Source organism: Crocodylus siamensis, chromosome 5 (assembly GCF_052110815.1).
Source record: "Crocodylus siamensis isolate JL-2025a chromosome 5, ASM5211081v1, whole genome shotgun sequence".
Lineage (NCBI taxonomy): Eukaryota > Metazoa > Chordata > Crocodylia > Crocodylidae > Crocodylus > Crocodylus siamensis.
In genome coordinates this window covers 113702648-113722477 of record NC_143399.1, presented here as the reverse complement: position 1 = coordinate 113722477, position 19830 = coordinate 113702648, and the positions used below count along the sequence as shown (strand labels likewise).

At 42.4% G+C, this 19830-nt stretch overlaps 1 protein-coding gene across 2 annotated transcripts in view; it reads left to right on the top strand.

The window, feature by feature from the left end:
* Positions 1–19830, top strand: part of CUL1 (cullin 1) — a 77928-nt gene that overhangs the window by 25489 nt on the left and 32609 nt on the right. For both annotated transcript variants that reach the window (XM_090049980.1, XM_090049981.1), the window contains exons 3-4: positions 15236–15410; positions 16902–17069. In XM_090049980.1, the coding sequence (XP_089906106.1) occupies positions 15236–15410; positions 16902–17069 (343 nt within the window). The remainder of the gene's footprint in view (positions 1–15235; positions 15411–16901; positions 17070–19830) is intronic.

Sequence of the window (19830 nt, the reverse complement as noted above, 5' to 3'; positions counted from 1 at the left end):
AATTATTTGTCAAATTGCAGTCCTGTTTGTAAAATTCAGTAGTTTTAACTGGTGGATATAAAGCTCAAAACTTGGAAAAGGATGGTGGAGGGACTGAAGTCTGTGATACAAGTTCACTAGTGCTTTGGATTCACAAGAAGGTAGGAAAATGTCCATCTAACATATCTACTGTTCTACAATTATAGTTTCAGAGAGAAAGTTGTATTTATAATGTTCTGAACTGTGGACTCATATTCCCAATTGGTAGCAATAACTCCATGTTCTTTGTTGGTTTAATGCAAAATGTCTTTTCAGTAGTAGGTGTAAAAGTTGAATATAGAAGATTCAAGATTTGGCTTACAAATTTTGAGTGAAACCTTTAGGCATTTTTACACATGCTCGGTGGGGGCACAGGGACACTTTTTAATTAGAGCACCACTCTAAAGTGTCCACAGCGTCTCATGTATCAGCTTCTGCATACTTCGAAATGGGGGCATTGTGCTTAAACCGCCCCTGCTACCATTTTGAAACGCAGGGATGCTGATACATGAGAGACGAGCTGGCTGGAGTGTGATAATTGGTACACTCCAACGAACCCAGTTTAATCAAGACTGCTCCAATGTGCTGTAATTACCCCCAAACATGTACAGGAACCCTTAGATGCTAATACTTTCCAGCACCTGCTTCATTTTGTGATGGTTATAAACCAGGGACAGACTGGTGCATTCTTGACTAAAAAAGAAAATCTACAACTGATAGTGTGTGGTAGAAATCTTAAGGAAGTGAAGTGTGGTAGAAATAGCATGTTCTTTTTTGAGTGTCTTCAGCATGTTTGGTAGTTTCCTAAGTCATTAGATTTAGTAATAAAAATATCAAGAGTCTTTCTGCTACAGTAACACTGGTAAGAATGGAGTGTTCTTGTCTCCTGTTATCTAAATAGTTACTTGGGCAGTGTCTTGTGACTTACTTCTTAAGCAGATTCTTTATTCCTGTTTCCTACTAGAGAATTTAGGATTTTGTTTAGAAACAGGAATTTTCTATTTATATAGCATAGCCTCTCTATAGGACCCTGGTACACGCTTATACTTGAGATGTAATTAACCAGCTAAACAAGACTTAAGTAGTTATCTGGCCACATATTAATGCAGTTAATGGTTTGATAAAACCAGGAATAAGCCACAAAGTTACTACACAAGGTATGTGTAATAACTTTGGTTCCTTTCATGATGTTAATTGAGCGTGTGGCCAGCCTGGGCACCCAGTGTACCCTCTGGCTGGGAGCTGTCAGCTGATCTAGGCTCTCAGCCGTGAGGTGTACCATATGTTCCTGCTGCTTGGGGCCCCATCAGCTGATTTGGTGTACCCCTGGAGCTGGAAGCCCCAATCATTTGGCAGTTCCCAGCCTCAGGGGTCCATTGTGTGCCCCTGGGGCTCCTAGCCAGGGGACCAGTGCTGGGAAAGCCTCAGTTCAAGATGTCGGGAAGCTTGAGACCCGCCCCCCTAGTCACAACTCTTGCCATGCATTGGTGTCATGGCAGGAAGTGCAGTTGTGGGAATCATGCATCAGATCTCATGATGCCTTAGTTGCACCTGTGGCCTTTGGCGCACGCACAGTCTGTGCTGCTCAAAAAGGTAGGATTTTTCTTCCATGTAACAAGTTCCTTAAACATCATTTTTCTATATTATGTTTTGTCTTCAAATTATCAAGAAGTTCATGTTCTTCTAGTACTAATGGGTCTAAAGCTTCAGCAGGATGGAATCCTATGCAAAACCTGAGCGTGACTGTTCATTACTAGCTAGCTCAGAATATCGTTCCTTGCAGAGACATGAAGTAGTTAACCATGCTAAAATAGGTACTGTTTTACTTGATATAGTGAATCAAGTCAGCATTCAGATTGGAAGTATTATTTGACCCTGTTGTTCCTTCAGTAACAAAATCAATTGGATACTTTCAACAAGGGGTAGATATACAGCTTAGTGCTTTCACAGTGAGAGATCTTTGAAATCCGTAGGCGAAAACCCAGTGTGTAAATGTTACAGTTTAAAGTGATTTGTTTAACTTGTAGGTCTTTTCTACCTCATATCAAGGGAAAAGTAATTCAGGCCATCATGAACAAATTCATGCCAAGGTTTGTCAACAAATGGGGAGTGACTTGCTTCTTTGTACAACTGGAATAAATAAGTGCACTGTATTTACCCAAATCCAAGATGACTTTAAATTTAAGATGACCTTTTCCCCACAATAGATAGAAAATGTGTACATTTATTATAATTTTCCATGGGTAGAATGTAATTGTTATGGGGAGGGGGGCTATCTTTAAATTCATCCTCCCATTGCTGTGGAGAAAGCAGTGGCAGGAGGGATGAGGGGCCAGACCCTCCCTTCCCCCCCCAGCCCCATGCCTACCATACCTACCATTTGTCCCTACCATATTTCCTCCATTCGTCCTGCCACATACCACCTGTCCCCCATGCTCCATGCCTGACCCCCTGTGCCTGGGCTTGACCCCGTCACCTACTAACCTCCCACGCAGCCTTCTCTGTTGCATATTTGCTGCTGCTCTGCTCTGGCTCTGGTGCCGTCAGCAGTGGTGGCCATGGCCTGACACCATCCTGCCTGTCTGGGCAGAAGCAGCATCAGCATCTCTGGGCCCAAAGCTGGAGCAGAATGTAAATTGTGGGGATGGTGGTGCATGTGGTGTGGTCTGCCCTGCACTCCTGTGAAACCACACAGCTAGATCTCCCCTGCATGCTGCCCCTGCCCCCCAACCGGACTGTGCTCTCCATGTTCCTTCTTTACTTCTTTAACAGGCATTAGAAAATAGAAATTTAAATGAAAATATTAGCGTATTGGACAAGTAGCCTTGTTACTGCATCCTTATCATAAATTTTTATCACCGTCTGTCATACTAAGTTTCAAATAAACCTACCTCTGTGAATTAAAATAATATTTAAAATGGATGTATTTAGAGTTAATGAAAAGAACCAGGGATATGCTATTTCTAAATTAAAAAGTAAAACACTTTTTTTTTTTTTTTTTCAACTGCCAGATTAATATGATACCAGTAGGAGACTTGTCTGACCAAGCGGTCAACATGCACAGTATATCATTCAAGCTGCCTTGGGCTGTTTCTCATGCTCCCATTTCTTTCTTATGACACTTGCAAAATGGGTTCCACTGGACTCCTTGGGGTCAGTTTAATGTAAAATGGAAGACCTCTAGAGACTACAGTTGTGCAGTACTAATGCATTATATCTACCTAGTCCTCAATTACTGTCTGATAATATGAAGCTGTAGTATTTGTTAGTACTTCAGATTCAGGATCACCCAATGCTTCAGTTGTTTTTCAGGTAATTCTGGAAGATCATTTCTGACATGGCTCTTGAAACCCAATTGTTACATATTACTGATGTTTTCAAACAATCAGAAAAACATCATTAGTGAAGAGATTAAAAAAAGATAGTTCTCCTACGATGTTTCTTCTGTTCTTGACAAATGGTATAATGTACTGTACAGCCGCATAGTCTAGTAAAGTAGAGAGAGAGTACATTTTCTAAAACTAAAAGCATCTCCTTTTGCCTCACCCCACATGCTGTTGAACTGTGAGGGCCCTATGTAGACAAAATATGGTAAGAAGTTCAGCTAAGCAGGCTAACCCTGCACATTTGTTTGCCTTTCTGCCAAAGTGACTCCACTTCAAGTGGGCTGTATACTTGGCTAGTAAATAGTTTGGGATTACCCTAGAGACATTGCAGCAGTTAGTATTTTGTTACCCATGGGTATCCATTCTTTATAAGAGGAATATACGATGTTTCATTGATCTCTGAATATGTGCCATTATATGCGTTCCGGGAATCCTGAAGATTAAAATAAACATGTATGCATTTACATATGGAAAGAATGTGTTACATCAGATAATGAAATGCATAATGTGTGCTTTTATCCTGGGCAACTTCAAAAACAAATGCTTGGAGGTAAAATGATGTGTAGCCGTATAAAATACATTAATTTTTTCTTCAGTTTGTAGTAACTACCCAACCTTTCTTCCTCTCATTTGACTCCTGCGTTGATCACTTATGTTTATTTGCTTTTTAAAAAAACAAGACTATTCAGAGCAAAAACAGCTACTGCCATGTTGATTCTGAGAATTTGAAACTTACGAACTCAAGACATTTTAAAGTTATAGTTCTTTTAGTACTTTAATACCCTAACACATACAGTATGAAATACTATAGTTTTTCTCCTGTTTGAATACATATATATAGTCAGGTACTTATAGATGCATACTGGAATGTGGGGTTACAAGGAAGTATGACTTTATAAGGTGTGTGACATAAAGAGTCATTCTGTATTCCTCTGACAGATACAGGATCCCTTCATTCATTTTCTTTCCACTCAATGTAGACTTTCCCATAAACCACTTTGGATTTTGCACTGCATAGCGCAAACTTCCAATTTCCAGTGTGTGGAGAACTAAGCATTTGGTTTGGGGTCTAATCCCAGCACCATCATTGATACTCTAAACAAATCCTTTGAGTGTTTTCACTCTCTGTCCTCTATTTCATATGTAAAACAGGACAGGTTTTATAATAGTTTAATAATATTATATATAGTTAAGTATTTTATTGGCCTTGTGGAAAAGTAACAAAGTCAAATATGGCTTTTAGGAGGGCAGGGGTGTTTTTATGTGCTGTTCTGTTTTATTTTTAAAGAACTACTGTTGGGGAGGGATCTTATTTCATGATAATGCCTGGATGCGTTTAATATGGGTTCCTGGCAAATCTTGTTATAGGATAGCTTGAAATGTATTTTTTCTTAAGCCATATTACTGGCTCATATTACAACTTTGAACTTGTGCTGCAGCTTTGTTAACTCTCCTTGAGAGTGAATTATTTTGGGAAGTTCCTAACTCTGGAAATGTGATCAGAATTCTCTCAACTGCTTGAATTGTTGGGAGTATTATAAAAATCATGTAAACTTTCATCTCTCTTATTGTTTACAGTGGTATTATTTGCTTGTTTTCATGCAACATAATCTTTGAGCTGAATTTATCAGAAATTGTTAATTTAATATTAACGTAAGTTTTCTGAAAGATTGTCTCTAAAAATGAAATAAACTGTATTGTTCCTGGAAAATAATTTAGCAGAATTTAAATGTTTCTAATTCCCTAGTAATTTTTTAAAAGTGTAGTGTCTTCTGTGTCTGTCTTTACCACAGCCATTATTTTTGGTGGGCCAGTTCCTAATACAATAAAGAGCCCAACACTGGCTCATATGAAGTAACAAAGACCCTTACATAGGCGCTACCTGAAATGAATAGGAAACTTCTGTGCTGAAATGATTTGACATTCTTATCAGCATGCTTACTCATTTTAAAGAAACTAGAAAGGAGGTTCTTCACCGTATCTGTATTACCTTGTTTAACTTCTTTTTCTTTAGATCTTTTCAGTCTTACCTATCTGTTCCATCCTGTTTCTTAAACCAGCTTTCTCAGGTTTGTTAATTTCTGTCAAATGTATTAGCAGTTTATTAGAGAGTTTTTGTTAAGGTTTATTTGTATTTATTTATGCCTTTTAGTCCATTTCTGTAGCTCTGAAGGCCTGTAATCAGTTTATTTTATGCAAGTACTTTCAATATATAAATGCATTGTAGGTGTTAAGTGGCATGACTGTGTTTTTAAGTCACATGACTAACATGTTTGTGCCTACACTCTTGTTTGTAGTCCTTTTGGCAGAGTTTTTTAAAGTCCGTTCTATTTTGTTTATTGTTGAGACGGTAGTATAGAAACTTGCTCTTCATTTGGAGCAAGTAGGTGGTAAACTCTGAGATGTTCCTGTGAGCATGCATGCCATGGACTGGTCTCTGGGAAGCTCTATCTTCTGCTGTAAGCAGGATGCACCAATAAAGATTTTCTTGCCAATGCCAATAGTAGGTGATTAACCAATCATAGACTGATGCCAATCCGATAACCGATATTTAGTAACGGTGCAAGGCATTTTAAACTACTGACATTGGAAAACCTTTTTTTGTTTATTTTGCATTATGCATGCACACATGCCTCTTGTCTGCTCTGGCCCCCAATAAGGAAGGCAGTAACCATCTTATTCCCATGCAAGTTGCCCCCTCACTCATGGCTCTTACTCGCAGCCCTGCTTTCCATGCAGCCCATGTTGCCACCTTTGTGCGAACTGCAGCACCAGGCATGTTTGGAGCCCCAGAGCATGTTGCTGCCTCAGTGCTGGTGGGCCCTGTGCAGCCAAGCTCAGTGCCTTCCGTACTGGAATGTCCCTTGTGCAGTGCCTCACCCTGCCTACATGAAGCACAACATCTCCAAGGCAGCCCTGGCGTGCAGGCCTCTGCTGCACACATGGCATTGCTGTGGCAGCAGCAGAAGGAGCCAGTAAAGGTCCCTTTGTTGCTGAGTGTGGAGCCCTATAACCACTCCATTGCACCCCCTCCTTCTCCCATTGCTTCCTGGGACCAGTAGCCTGCCATGGGCTCGGGCTGGCAGCGACGTGTGGGGACCGGACCATGCTCGCTAGGGTGCTATGGGCATAGTGACCATAAAAGCTGATAATGTTCTCCTTTTATTGGTGCTGATCTGATAACCAGTGGAGATACTGGTGGACCCCTTCCTATAAGCAAGTTTTATTGATTAGTAAGGTTGTATCAGAAGCACTGCAAACAGACAAAAGTAAACATGCAAATGCTAAAGATGAATTTTATCTGTTGGTAGCTTGTGATTATTATTTGTTATAGGCAAATTGAAAAGGCGTGTGAAACTCAAGGTGGTTCTAAATTCTGAATCACGTTGATTTGAATGAAGTTTGGTAGCTTTTTTTTTTTTGTGTGTGGTCTCATTTTTCCACCATGTATTTTTTTTTCTTATGTTAAAATATATTCTTCTAATTTACAGGGGCAATGCATATGTAATTTAGAGTGAATCCTAATTTTGCAAAGCACTATAAATGTCTGTTTTGAAGTAGTGGGAATTGACAACTACTGTTACCTCTCAGCAGGTGCTTAGTATGTTACTAGATCAGACCTTGGTGGTTAGTAGCTGGGCAGATACTTTGGTGGGGGGGGAGTTTAATTACTCTGCTGCATATCACTACAGAACATCCCATTGCAGAATTGTGTTGTCCTTTCAGTATGACTTGTAAACGATTGGATAGAAGTGCAGAAGCATCTCTTGATGTTTCCTGGTAGCCATTTGGGCCCCTGCTACACATTACATATGTTATGCAATTAATTGGTTAATTGTGCAACAAAGTTAGACTGGGCACATGTGCAAAGTAATTATCACGTGATAAAAATGACTAGACGGCTGCAAGAAGAGGTAACCAGCTATAGAGTTAGTATTTCAAAACGTGTAGCAATGCCATAGCTGGTTTCTATACAGCTTTAATTTCAACATAAAAGCAGGGCCTTGAATATGTGTGTGGCTTCTAAAGCATGTTGCTGTTGTGGAACTAGGTTTTGCTTTTGCTAAGGCAAGAATTCTTTTTATAGAACTCTCCTTGTGATATTCAGGCTGCCTGTGATGTACTTTGTTGCAAGTTTACAGATTGATTACATGCACTGCACTTGGGATTTTGTTTTGAATCTGTCAATCTTCCTGTCAGTGGTTGGCTTTAGCAGATGGGGACACAGATTGTAAACAAGGATGGCACATGAGAGAGCATTCTTTTTTTATACGTATCATGTGTTTAATATATAGGGGGGCATGTTGTACAGGAAAACCTTCTGCTGGACCACACTAAAGAGAGAATGCTATAGGTATAGATTTGTTTATACATAAAAGTCAAAATGAATGAAAATGTGAGTTTCAAACTAAGTAAAATACTTGTTGTGTGGTCGTACAGTTATACAATCACAGATAAGTACAGCTAAAAGGGACCTCCAGAGGGCATCAAGTTTAACAACGTTGCTTAAGGGAGGATCATTTCTTTCTAAAGAATTCCAGACAGACATTTGTCCCCCAGGGGAGACTCTTCCCGTGGCAGGACCCAGGGAAGAGCCAACCCGCTGAGACAAAGAGAAGCCCTGAAGACAGGGTGAACTTACCTTTTTCAGGAAAAGATGCACTGGATGAGGGAATGCACATGTGATTCATCATCTGCTTTTATCTGTGGCTGGGAGCAGTGCAGGCAGGTGACATCATAAAGAAGTGCTGCCCAGCTGAAAGAAAAGCTGGAGGTGGGAAAATGGCTGGGGGAACGCTGCAGGCAGCAGGCTGCAGAACTGTTCCCCACATCAAGCACAGGCGGCATGAGCAGCAAGAAAAGGACCTAAGGGAGGGTCCTTTGGAGGGGTCCAGGGCCAGTTAAAGGGGCCATCACACTGGACAGCAGCAAAGCTGGACGAGGGAGGACAGCGTTGAGGGACAGAGGAGTCATAGACTCTGGAGTCGTGAGTGGGATGGTCTGAGACCCGATTCCCCTTTTTTCATTAACTTATTTTAGTTGCATCCATTGTCCTGGAGCCCCAAGGCAAGGGTTAGGGCCACAGGCAGCATTCGTGGATCTGGAGGAGCTGGGGCAGCGTGGCGGGTAGCAGTAGGAACACCCAGTATATTGTCAGGGACTGCCCAGTGTTCCAAAGCTAACCTGTACAGAGGGAGATTAACAGGAGCCAAATTGAGGACAGAAGGCTACATTGGAGGGCGAATGAACTGGCCATCCTAGAGGCTGGCATGTGGCTGGGGTGTAGGGGAGGTGGAGCCCCAAGAGTACCCACTGGGGTAGTGCCTGACCTGCAAGGAGCCACAGAAGGGAGCACCACCACTGAAAGGAAAGATCAAGGCATGGCAGGAAAGTATCAGGGCCTCCCTCGGGGTGAACATGACCCAGGTTCAAGGCCACAAGAACAACCTCCACAGCCAACCCTGGGTGCATGCTCCCGGGCGGCAAGCTAGTGCCTACACGAGGCCAGGCAGGTTCAGTTTGTCTAACCTGTGCTTAAGAGTTTCAGTGATGAGCATTCTGTGATCTCTCTAGGAAATCTATTTCAATACTTAATAACCTGCATAAGATAGAGAATGTTTTTCCTAATATCTTACCCAGCGTTTGTCAACCTTTTTTGGACTCACACCCCTTATTGGGCTCAAGGTACCTCTCCATAACTTCTATGAAATTGAGTGCTACCCAATTTCAAAAATGCTTTTAGATATTAGTGTTTATTCCTTTGAAGAGGTGCTGGGTAATGAGGGCATATCATGTGGGCAGAGATGAACCTGACAGCATAGAATCACAGAAATTAAGGGCTGTAAGGGGCCTCAAAAGGTCATTGAGTTCAACCACCTTGCTCTGGGCGAGAATACTGCTGAGATCAAATGATCCTGGCAAGGTGTCTGTCTAGTTGCCTCTTAAAGACTTCTAAGATTGGGGATTGTATCACCTCTTTGGGAAGTCTATTCCAGATTCTGGTCACCCTTACTGCAAGGAAGTGAAATTATCCTCTAACAGTTTATGGCCATTGCTCTAGCACCCTAGTGAACATATGTTCTCCTAGCTCCCAATATTTGCTCCTTACATACTTATAGACTAAATTTTCTTGCACCCACAAGGGCCATATTTTTGCAGTTGAGCCTCTGGGTTCACACCCAGACTTGAATTCTCGACCTACCCCCAGTAGCTCAGCACACCAACCTCTGAGCCACACAACAAGATCTCGGTATGTGTTTATCTGCTTAGCTTATCCCCTGACACCTCACAGCACCATTCTGGTGGCACCTTGGTTGAGAAGCATTGATCTAACCTAAATGTGTTTTGTTGCAATTTTCATCCATTTTATTCTATCCCTAATAGACCAGAGAACAGTCAGATGACATCCTGTATCTAGCGGTCCTTTTTTGTATTTGCAAATTGTTATCAAGTGTACTTACTCTTCTCTAAATTAATCTCAAGTCTCTCCTCATACATCATGTTTTCGTTAATTATTTTTGTTGTTGTCTGCTGTACTCTCTCTAAATATGTTCACATCTTTCTTGAAGTGCTGTATGCTGAATATGACACAGTACTCCAAAGTGTGCTGGGGGGAAGGCGGGGAGGGGAGACATTTGTCTTTTGGCAGAGGATTATTTCAGCATATTCAGGGATCATGGATTTGGGAGAGTAGCTGCTCTGTTACGCAAGTGGAGTATTGAATTACCTCCATTATAAATCTCTCAAATAGAGAAAATGCTTCAAAAGTAGCCATGCCCACATGAAGCTTGATTCTGTGTGTGCCATACTGATTGCAAGTGCCCTGGTATCCTTGACCTAGTGAAACCTAATTTCTGTCTTACTGGTGATGGAAAGTTCAGTTGTTCATGGCAATATAGGCTAACAGTGTGGCTGATGATTTGATGAGTATAATTAAGTGATTTGAGTGAAAAAGTGGTTTGCTATTTTGATTGATTCAATGTGTCTGTCTGTATTTGGTATGCAGTACTTTAGTAGTTATTGATACTATGTTGCTTTATATTTCAGAACATTCAGAACCTTTTTTGCATGGTTTGTGAATGAGGTCAGTTCATTAAACATTAACTCTATAGCAGTTGTGCGTTTTAGTGTCCTGCAGACCTTATGTCCTTTGGGAATACATCCAGTCATGTCTAGGTTTTACAGAACTGAAGAAACTGAGGGTTGTAATCATCCAGTCCTTGAAAAGTTGGGATCTGAATGACCTTACCAGGTCACAGTGCAAGTCGTCTAGAAGGTCGTAACAACGTTTGTCCCTCAAGGTCCTATTTTTTCTGTTTGCCGTCAGTTTGGCTAGACTCTCTAGAGGCCTTCATGCCCTATTTTTCACTACTGTATCTTTTGTTCATTTGCGAGGACAAGTTTGTGGTCAGAATAGTGACACACTTCTTTTCTGTGGTTCTTTGTCTTACCAGGTGAATCGTAGGATAGTTCTCACTTTGTTTTATCTTAAAATGTCAGGCTCTTAGAAAAAATCGTAGTTTTGGAGAGCCATACAAACAAAGTAATGTAGCCAGGCTCTCCTTGTCTGAACACACAGAATTCCATGTCTGACGTTAACTATAGTAGTGACAAAGAAGTACTAGAAGTATTCAGGGTCTGCTGATTGAGATCATTCGCTGCCTTTGCAGGTTGGGAAAGTTGATGCATTTGATGGTGATCTATAAAGCTGGCATTATGCATCACTTTCTACTTTTTCAAGACATAATATGGTTGCCGTCCTTGGTGGATATGGTGTTCAAAAGCAGCTTCTTGCAGTTTGGTGTAGGTTGCTTTGGGGAATGTAAGCATTGCAAGTGGCATGTAGGATAGCAGAAGAGTTTTCCATATTTGATGATTTTCTTCATCTGAGTTCCTTTATGTCAGTTTAGACTTCCTTTTTCAGTTTACCATCCATTTATAATAGTTCCACTTCAAAATTTTAAATAAAACACATATTTATAAGTTGAAAAGTTTTTAAAGTCCTTTACCTATACAGGTGATATCACTGAAAAGGTTTTATGTGTTTTCTCCTTCTTTTGACAAGGAGCAATACCAAGGAAGGGATTAGGATCTCTTGAGAAAATTATTTGATAGGGAAATGTTTCAATAATCGTTCACAAGAATGTAATATGTTTTGTTAAAGTACCTCCCCCAACTAGATTGCTTCCAGTTTTGAAAGATTTAGTACTGGTTACAAGCATAGCATCAAGTTGCAAACAAATGCAGGACCTCCATCTAACCCCAGCAGGGGAGATGCCTTGTTGGACCTGGTGCTGGCCACAGGCCATGACCTGGTGAGGGGGCTGCAGGTGCTCGACCACCTGGGCGACAGTGATCATCGCCTGCTGGAATTCACCATGCAGTGCAAGATGGCAAAGGCCTACAGCAAGGCAGCAGCCTTAGATTTCAGGAGGGCAGACTTCAGTGAGCTAAGGAGAATAGTCGGGGACTAACTGAGGTCCCAGAGGGGAGGAGAGCCAGGTGTCCAAGAAGAGTGGTCGCTCCTTAAGGAGACGATCCTCCAAGCCCAAAGGGGGGTAATCCCAACATGATCAGAGGGGGCAGGAGGGCGCAAAAGCCCCCATGGCTCACCAAAAGCTTCCGGGAGTGTCTCCTAGTTAAAAGGGAGGCGTATGCTCAATGGAAGGGAGGGACCATCACCAGGGAGGACTATACTGCGGTTGCTCGGGGATGTAGGGGGGCAGTCAGGAAGGCCAAGGTGGAGATGGAACTGGGACTAGCTACCCAGATCAAGGACAACAAGAAGTCCTTTTTTTAAATACATAGGGGGCAAAAAGAAGGTTCCGGGTAATGTGGGGCCCCTGCAGGACACGCTAGGAAATTTGGTCATCACGCCAGACGACAAAGCTAACATATTTAACGATTTCTTTGCCTCCATTTTCCTGAGAAGGGGCCGGAACAGCCACCCCTCCTCTGGGCCCCCCTTACGCCCCAGGGGAGGCTCACCTAGGCCAAGGGTTAGTGAGGAACTAGTCAAGGAACTTCTGGAGGGACTGGATGTATTCAAATCAGCTGGCACGGCTGTATGAGCACTCGTTGTGCTCTGGTGTGGTGCCAGAGGACTGGAAGAGGGTCAGTGTGGTTCCTGTTTTCAAAAGGGGGAGGAAGGAGGACCCAGGAAACTATAGGCCAGTTAGTCTTACCTTGATCCTGAGCAAGATTTTTGAGAGAATTATTCTGGCACATGTGCACGAGGGGCCAGCAGGGGAGATTATGCTTATGGGCAACCAACACGGGTTCGTTAGAGGCAGGTCCTGTCAGACCAACCTGGTGGCCTTCTGCGACCAGGTCACCAAATCCTTAGATGCAGGGGTAGCAGTGGACATAGTCTTTCTGGACTTTCAGAAGGCCTTTGACACTGTCTCTCACCCTGTTCTCGTTAAGGAATTGGGGGACTGTGGTGTTGACACCTACACAGTCAAATGGGTCACCAACTGGCTGGATGGCCGCACCCAGACAGTGGTAGTGGACTGGTCATTTTCTACCTGGAGGGGTGTGGGCAGTGGGGTTCCACAGGGCTCGGTCCTCAGGCCCGCACTGTTCAACATTTTCATCAGTGACTTGGACGAGGTGGTAAAAAGCACTCCGTCAAATTTGCTGACGACACTAAGATGTGGGGGGATGTGGGCATGCTAGAAGGGAGGAATAGGCTGCAATTGGACCTAGACAGGTTACAGGGGTAGGTGGACGAGAATAGGATGGGATTCAACACCAACAAGTGCAAAGTGATGCGCCTGGGGAGGAAGAACCAGCAGCATACCTACAGGCTGGGGAACTCCCTTGTCAGTGCAGAGGCAGAAAAGGATCATGGAGTTGTCATTGATGCCAAGATGAACATGGGGATGCAGTTAGGAAAGCCAATCATACCTTGTCATGCATCCATAGAAATGGCAAATATGTAGTGTCTATCTTTAAGAAAGGGAAGAAGGAGGATCCAGAAGACTTCAGACCTGTCAGCCCCCGGAGACGGTCCTCAAAGAATCCATTGCTAAGCATTTGGAGGAGAACCTGATTAGGAATAGTCGACATGGATTCACCAAGGTCAAGTCATGCCTGACTAACCTGATTGCCTTCTATGATGAGATGTCTGGCTCTTTGGATGCAAGGAAAGCAGCTGACATGATTATATCTTGACGTTAGCAAGGCTTTTGATATGGTCTCCCACAGTATTCTTGCAAGCAAGCTGAGGAAGTATGGGTTGGATGAATGGACTGTAAGGTGGATTAAAAAGCTGGCTGGATTGTTGGGCTCAATGGGTAGTTATCAATGGTTTGAAGTCTAGTCAAGGCAGCTGGTACCAAATGGATTCCCCAGGGACTGGCTTCCTCAATATCTTCGTTAATGATCTGGAAGATGGGATGGATTGCACCCTAAGCAAATTTGTGGATGACACAAAACTGGGAAGTGTAGTAGATATGCCGGAGAGTAGAGCTAGGATTCAGAGAGACCTAGACAAATTGGAGGATTGGACTCAAAGAAATCTCATGAGGCTCAGTAAGGAGAAGTGCAAAGTCCTGCACTTAAACTGGAAGAATCCCTTGCACCACCATAGGCTTGGGACCAACTGGGTAAGCAGCAGCTCTGCAGAAAAAGACCTGGGGATTAAAGCAGACCATAAACTGGATACGAGTCTGCAGCGTGCCCTTGTTGCCAAGAAGACTAACAGCATACTGGGCTGCATTAGTAGGAGTGTTGCCAGCAGATCAAGGGAAATAATTATCCCCCTTACTTGGCACTGATGAAGGCCACATCTGGAGTACTGTGTCCCTTTTTGGGCACCCCACTACAAAAAGGATGCGGACAAGTTGAAGAGAGTCCAGCAGAGAACAGTGAAAATGGTTAGGAGGTTGGGGAGTATGACTTAAGAGGAGAGGCTGAGGGACTTGGGTTTATTTAGTCCACAGAAGAGAAGACTATGGGGGGATTTGATAGTAGCGTTCAACTACCTGAAGGTGGTTCCAAAGAGGATGGAGGTAGACTGATCTTAGTGGTGACTGATGACAGAATAAGGCAGGTTTAGGTTGGATATTAGGAGACACTTTCTTACTAGGAGGTGGTGAAACACTGGAATGGGTTATCTAGAAGGTGGAATCTCCATCCTTGGAGGGTTTTAAGGCCTGGCTTGACAAAGCCTTGGCTGAGATAATTTAGTTGGGGATGGTCCTTCTTTGAGCAGGGACTTGGACTAGGAAACTCCTGAAGTCCCTTCCAACACTAATTTTCTATGTTTCTATGAGATAACTGTCCAAATCATCTTGAGTGCATTTTTGTTATGGTTCTGTGAAATACTATAGAAATGTGTAACCAAAATAGCTATATTTGCATTCCGTTTCCCCTGCTTGCTCACTAACTTTATAATGTTGCCTTTCTGCTTCCTACCCCCAACCCTCATATGATCCAATTCCATGATCATCTAGTTAGTTTTTCCAGATGGCTTTTTTTTTTTTAATTTATATATTTTGCTGGGAACAGAAACTAAATTCACTGGACAGCAGCTGCTAGGATAACTTTTCATCTTCAGAGAATTGTACTGGTTTTATTCATTCAGTCAGGAATTTAGTTTTGTTTTTGTGTCTGTTAAAGACTGAGCTTTTCTTGAACAAATAACAGTCTTACTTTGTTTCAGCTTTCCCTTCTGTAATATGAGGTATTACCTCCTCTCACCGTATTTTTTGTAGGAGGATTAAATTGTTTTTGGCCTCTGAATTTCATCTGAGTGTCTCATTTTCATGTTTTTGCTTGTGTTTTAAAATGTATTGAACATGCAGATTCCTTAACTCTTCTCTCAGTCATGTTTATAACTACTGTACTAGTGTACACCAATCTAATCAAGCACGAGGAGCTGGAGTACCTCCTTCTAAATCTAAAAAAGGCCAGACGCCCGGAGGTGCTCAATTTGTTGGCTTGGAATTATACAAAAGACTAAAAGAATTCCTGAAGAACTACTTGACAAATCTCCTTAAGGTAAGGTGAAATGCCAGCTCGGTGAGTTATTATATTAAATCAGAAGGAAAGATGGAAGAAATAATTGTGCAACTAAAATTTGCCGCCAAAAAAAATTGCAGTGGTTGCACTAAAATTGATTACTAAGTCTACAGAAAGTTTCAGCTTCTTGTTTTTAATCCTTCATTAGCTTGAGAGTGTTCTAGGTTTTACTTTGTACATAAAATCCATTACTGTGCAATACCTATGAATACTACCATTTTTGGTCATCTTTATAAATTGTCTTATAAGTAACTTTCTGTCTTGCCATAAGACTAGTTAAACTATTCAGGTAGGTATTTAGCCTCAGTATTAATGCAACTGTAGAATTATGCAGTTTGCATGACATAATTTATTAATATAATAATCAATGACCTAATGCAGTGGTACATGGAATGTTTTCTGGAAGAACATTTCCTAAATGCTTTTGGAATTTGTTCCACATTAATGAACCAAGCCAACTTTTTTTTACTAATTTTGATTTAAATACAGGAAAAAAGCATACAGAAACACTTAAGGGCCCTTATAGTTGGACTTAATCATAACAGCAGCACAGAAGTGTCCCTCTTTTTATTCAGAATGCAATTGTACCTTTATCTTTGTTCCTACAAGCCATACTAATTTGGTCTGGAAAGCTATTTGAATATTCTGCATCCTATTGTGTTTTCTTCCTTCCCAAATTTTATCTGTGTAACAAGTGAAATGTGTTGATGTATTTCCACAGAAGGCAAGTACGTACCTCCTTTGTCTGACTGCTGCTACATGGGAGCTCTAAAAGGAATGACAACATCCACACTTATTCTTGGGTTGCGTTTACACTTACACTTCACTGCTATTGCAGCAACAGTGGTGGAGCCTGTCATCCTCTTCTAAAAATCTTCTTATAATTGTGCTTATCACTGTAGCATCCAACCTCTTCAGCACTGAATTAATCAGTGTGATTGTGTATATATTACATACTGTTTTTCTTGTAGTTTGCCAGAGGAGAAGCACTTACAAGAGTATGTCTTGGTAGGATTTTTTTGTAGTGTACATGGGAATCGGGCTTATTTCTGCAAGTAAGAATGGATTTGTTAGTGCTATGTTTTTTACAGAATTTCTGTACAAAAGATTTCCTTGGCAGTAGTAGTATGTTTTAAGCAGGGATTCTGGTTTTCTCTGATTTAAAAAAAAAAAATTCCCCAATTTTCGGATTTAAAAAAAAAAGTAACCCAAAATCCACGTGTTCCACAATTAAAATGCCATTAATATGTATATATGTATATATTAGTGGCATTTCGTTTTAATTGTGGAACTTGGATTTTGGGTTACTTTTTTTTTAAATCCAAAAATTGAGGACTTTTTTATCAGAGAAAACGAGGATCCCTGGTTATAAGGGATAGATATCTGCTTGCAGTAGCCAGTTGTTTGCCTCTACTCTAGTATTACATTGTATATAAAAAAGCTGTCTGTGGTATTCACAAACTGTTTCAGGATGGTGAAGACTTGATGGACGAGAGTGTGCTGAAATTCTACACTCAACAATGGGAAGACTATAGGTTTTCAAGCAAAGTTTTGAATGGGATTTGTGCCTACCTCAACCGACATTGGGTTCGTCGTGAGTGTGATGAAGGTCGTAAAGGAATATACGAAATCTACTCAGTATGTATTTTTAGAAATGTTGTGGGTTTTGTTTTTGTTTTTTTTTAAATAACTGATTTTGGTAGAAACAAATATATAATCCAAATGTATAACTATCCCACTGCATGAAACATCTGTTTTTTCTTCACACAAGCTGCTTCTGAAAATTCACTATTTATGTGACGTTCATCAGTGTTTATATATGCCCTACGCTAGTGGTGGGCAAAATGCGGCCTGGGGGCCAGATGCAGCCCACCAGACAATTCTATCCAGTCCATGGGGCCCCTAAAAAATTTCGAAAATGAATATTAATCTTCCCTGGGCTGCCTATCATGTGGGCCTCGATGACTTGCTGAAACTCAGTAAGTGGTCCTCTGCCCAAAATAATTGCCTGCCCTTGCCCTACACTGCTACCATACAACCTAGTATCTGTTTGGACTCTCAGTTCTTCCTTTTCCTTGCGTATATGGCTGATGTGTAGTGTGTATCTGGCATGTACTCATGAATTCTTAAAGGAACTAGGGTGCAATATACACAAATAACAAATAAGGTAAACTTTTTTTCTGTTCAAATGCTCTTCTCTGCAAGTCTAACATCGATGCAATTCGGTCATTTTGTTTGTAGTATAGCCAAGTGGGTTTGGTGTAATTGTAGATGATAGTGCATCTAATGGGAATTATTTATCTGCAAAAATATGTAACTTTAAAACCAATATTTTTCTTTTCTTTTAAGCAGTAAGGCATTGCTTGTTCAGGATGGAGTTCTCAGCATTCTCCCTCCATTTTCAGTCCCTGAAAATGTATTAATTTCCACATTTTGGAAAGTGTGGCTTTTGCTGGTGCATTAAGAAACTCTCTCTATTATTCTTCCTCCCTACTGTGGTTGGAATTGACCCAGAAGCCACCTGGAAGGAATATCTAGAGGAATTTGTACAGTATAATCTGGACCTTTTATACTGTTAGGTTCCTAACCGTATGTGAAAGAGAGGGTTTGTGAAGCTGCATGGGACCAATGAGGTGTTCCATCTGATGCTGCCTCTCTTTTTTATTTTTGACCGCCTGTTCAGGACCCCTGAACTCCAGCTGATTGGAGAAGCAGCACCATTGTGAAGTAAAAGCTGCATCAGCTCATATGAATGATCTGAAGTCTGTAGTATATAGGTGAAATACTTATTAATAGCGGTCACACGAAATTTATATCTGACTGTAATCCCAATTTTACTTCTAGGAATAGAATGATCCCTTGTAGTCAGGGACAAATGAGGTGTCTCCTAAACTAGCGATATTTTTTGTCACCTTTCCTCCTCTTTGTTTTATGATATCGCAACAATTTGGTCATATTACTATACATCAGAGGTCAGCAACCCCCTGCACATGTGTTGAGCATGGCAGGTAAGGCCATTTTGCTTGGCATGCCACTGCCAGCCTGGGCTCTAGGCAGCTGCTGCCAGCCACAAAGCCTGGGCTGCTCCCAGCAGGCGGCTGGGCGGCAACTAGCCCTGCTGCAAGCAGACCAGGCTCCATGGTTGGCAGCAGCTACCAAGAGCCTGGGCCGGTTGCAGCCAGAAAGCTGCAGACACCTGCTCTGGGCTCCCCCATTAGCTCCATATTGGCACGTGCACATGCGCCTTGGAGCGGATGGGCGGGGGTGGGAGGCCTGAGGCCGCGCAACCCCAGCCTCTCCTCTGCTGCTGGCACAGAGCTGATAAATGGACTCTGGAGCCTGGCGTAGCTGTTTGTAGCCAGCCTGGGCTCTGGGCAGCTGCTGCAGACAGCAACCAGGTTACAAACACCTGCGCTGGGCTTCACATCCCTGGCTGGCATCAGCTCCATACTGGCAGCAGCTGCACATGGACCTCAGAGCGGATAGCAGGAGGACTGTGCAGCCTCAGGCCCTATCCCCACCATCTGCTCCAAGGCACGCGTGCACTCGCTGGTATGGAGCTGATCCGGGAGCAGGTGTTTGCAGCCTCCTGGCTGCAACTGGCACAGGCTCTGGGTAGCTTCTGCCAGCCAAGGAGCCTGGTCTGTTTGCAGCACAGCAGGGCTTGTAGCTGCCCAGCTGCCTGCTGGGAACAGCCTGGGCTTGGTGGTTGGCAGCAGCTGAGCCTGCCTGCTCCTACTCCAAACCCAGCATCTGGTTCTGTGCGTGTCTACCTCTGTCTGGTTCTGTGTGTCTGCGTGTGCACGTCTGGTTGCAGATGTTTGTGTGCATGTGTCTGTCCTGGGTGTGTTCTGGTTCTCTGTGTTTGTGCACGTGGTTCTCTGTATGCATGTCCCTGGTTCTCTCTCTGCTCTCCTTTTTCCTTTTTCTTTCTCTCTCTCCTCATTCTCTTATTTGTCTCTTTTTTTTTTTTTTCCTCTCTCATTGCAACATGCTCAACAAATAAGGAATACAGAACAACGAAGGCAACATTCATGATTATTAAATATACTAATATGCAATGCGTCCTGCCATGTACCACCCCGTGTGCCCCCCCCCCTTTCCCCTTCCCCCCCAATGCCGGTACTCCAGCATCTTCCGAAGTAGACACTGTGGGGTTTTTTGCACTCCAGCCAAAAAACATTGCCTACCCCTGCTATACACAATCTCTAGAATTACCTTCTTTGCTGTCCCTGAGCCCAGAACACTATTAAATGTTCTGGTGGTTCCTGGCCTCGGGTATTATTTGCAACTCTTTTTTTCCTATACTATATCTTTGCTGTAATTTCTGCTTCAGGTTATCTATCGTATGTTATTTTAATCGTATTCTATCTTCTCCCCTTTCTCCCATCCACTCATT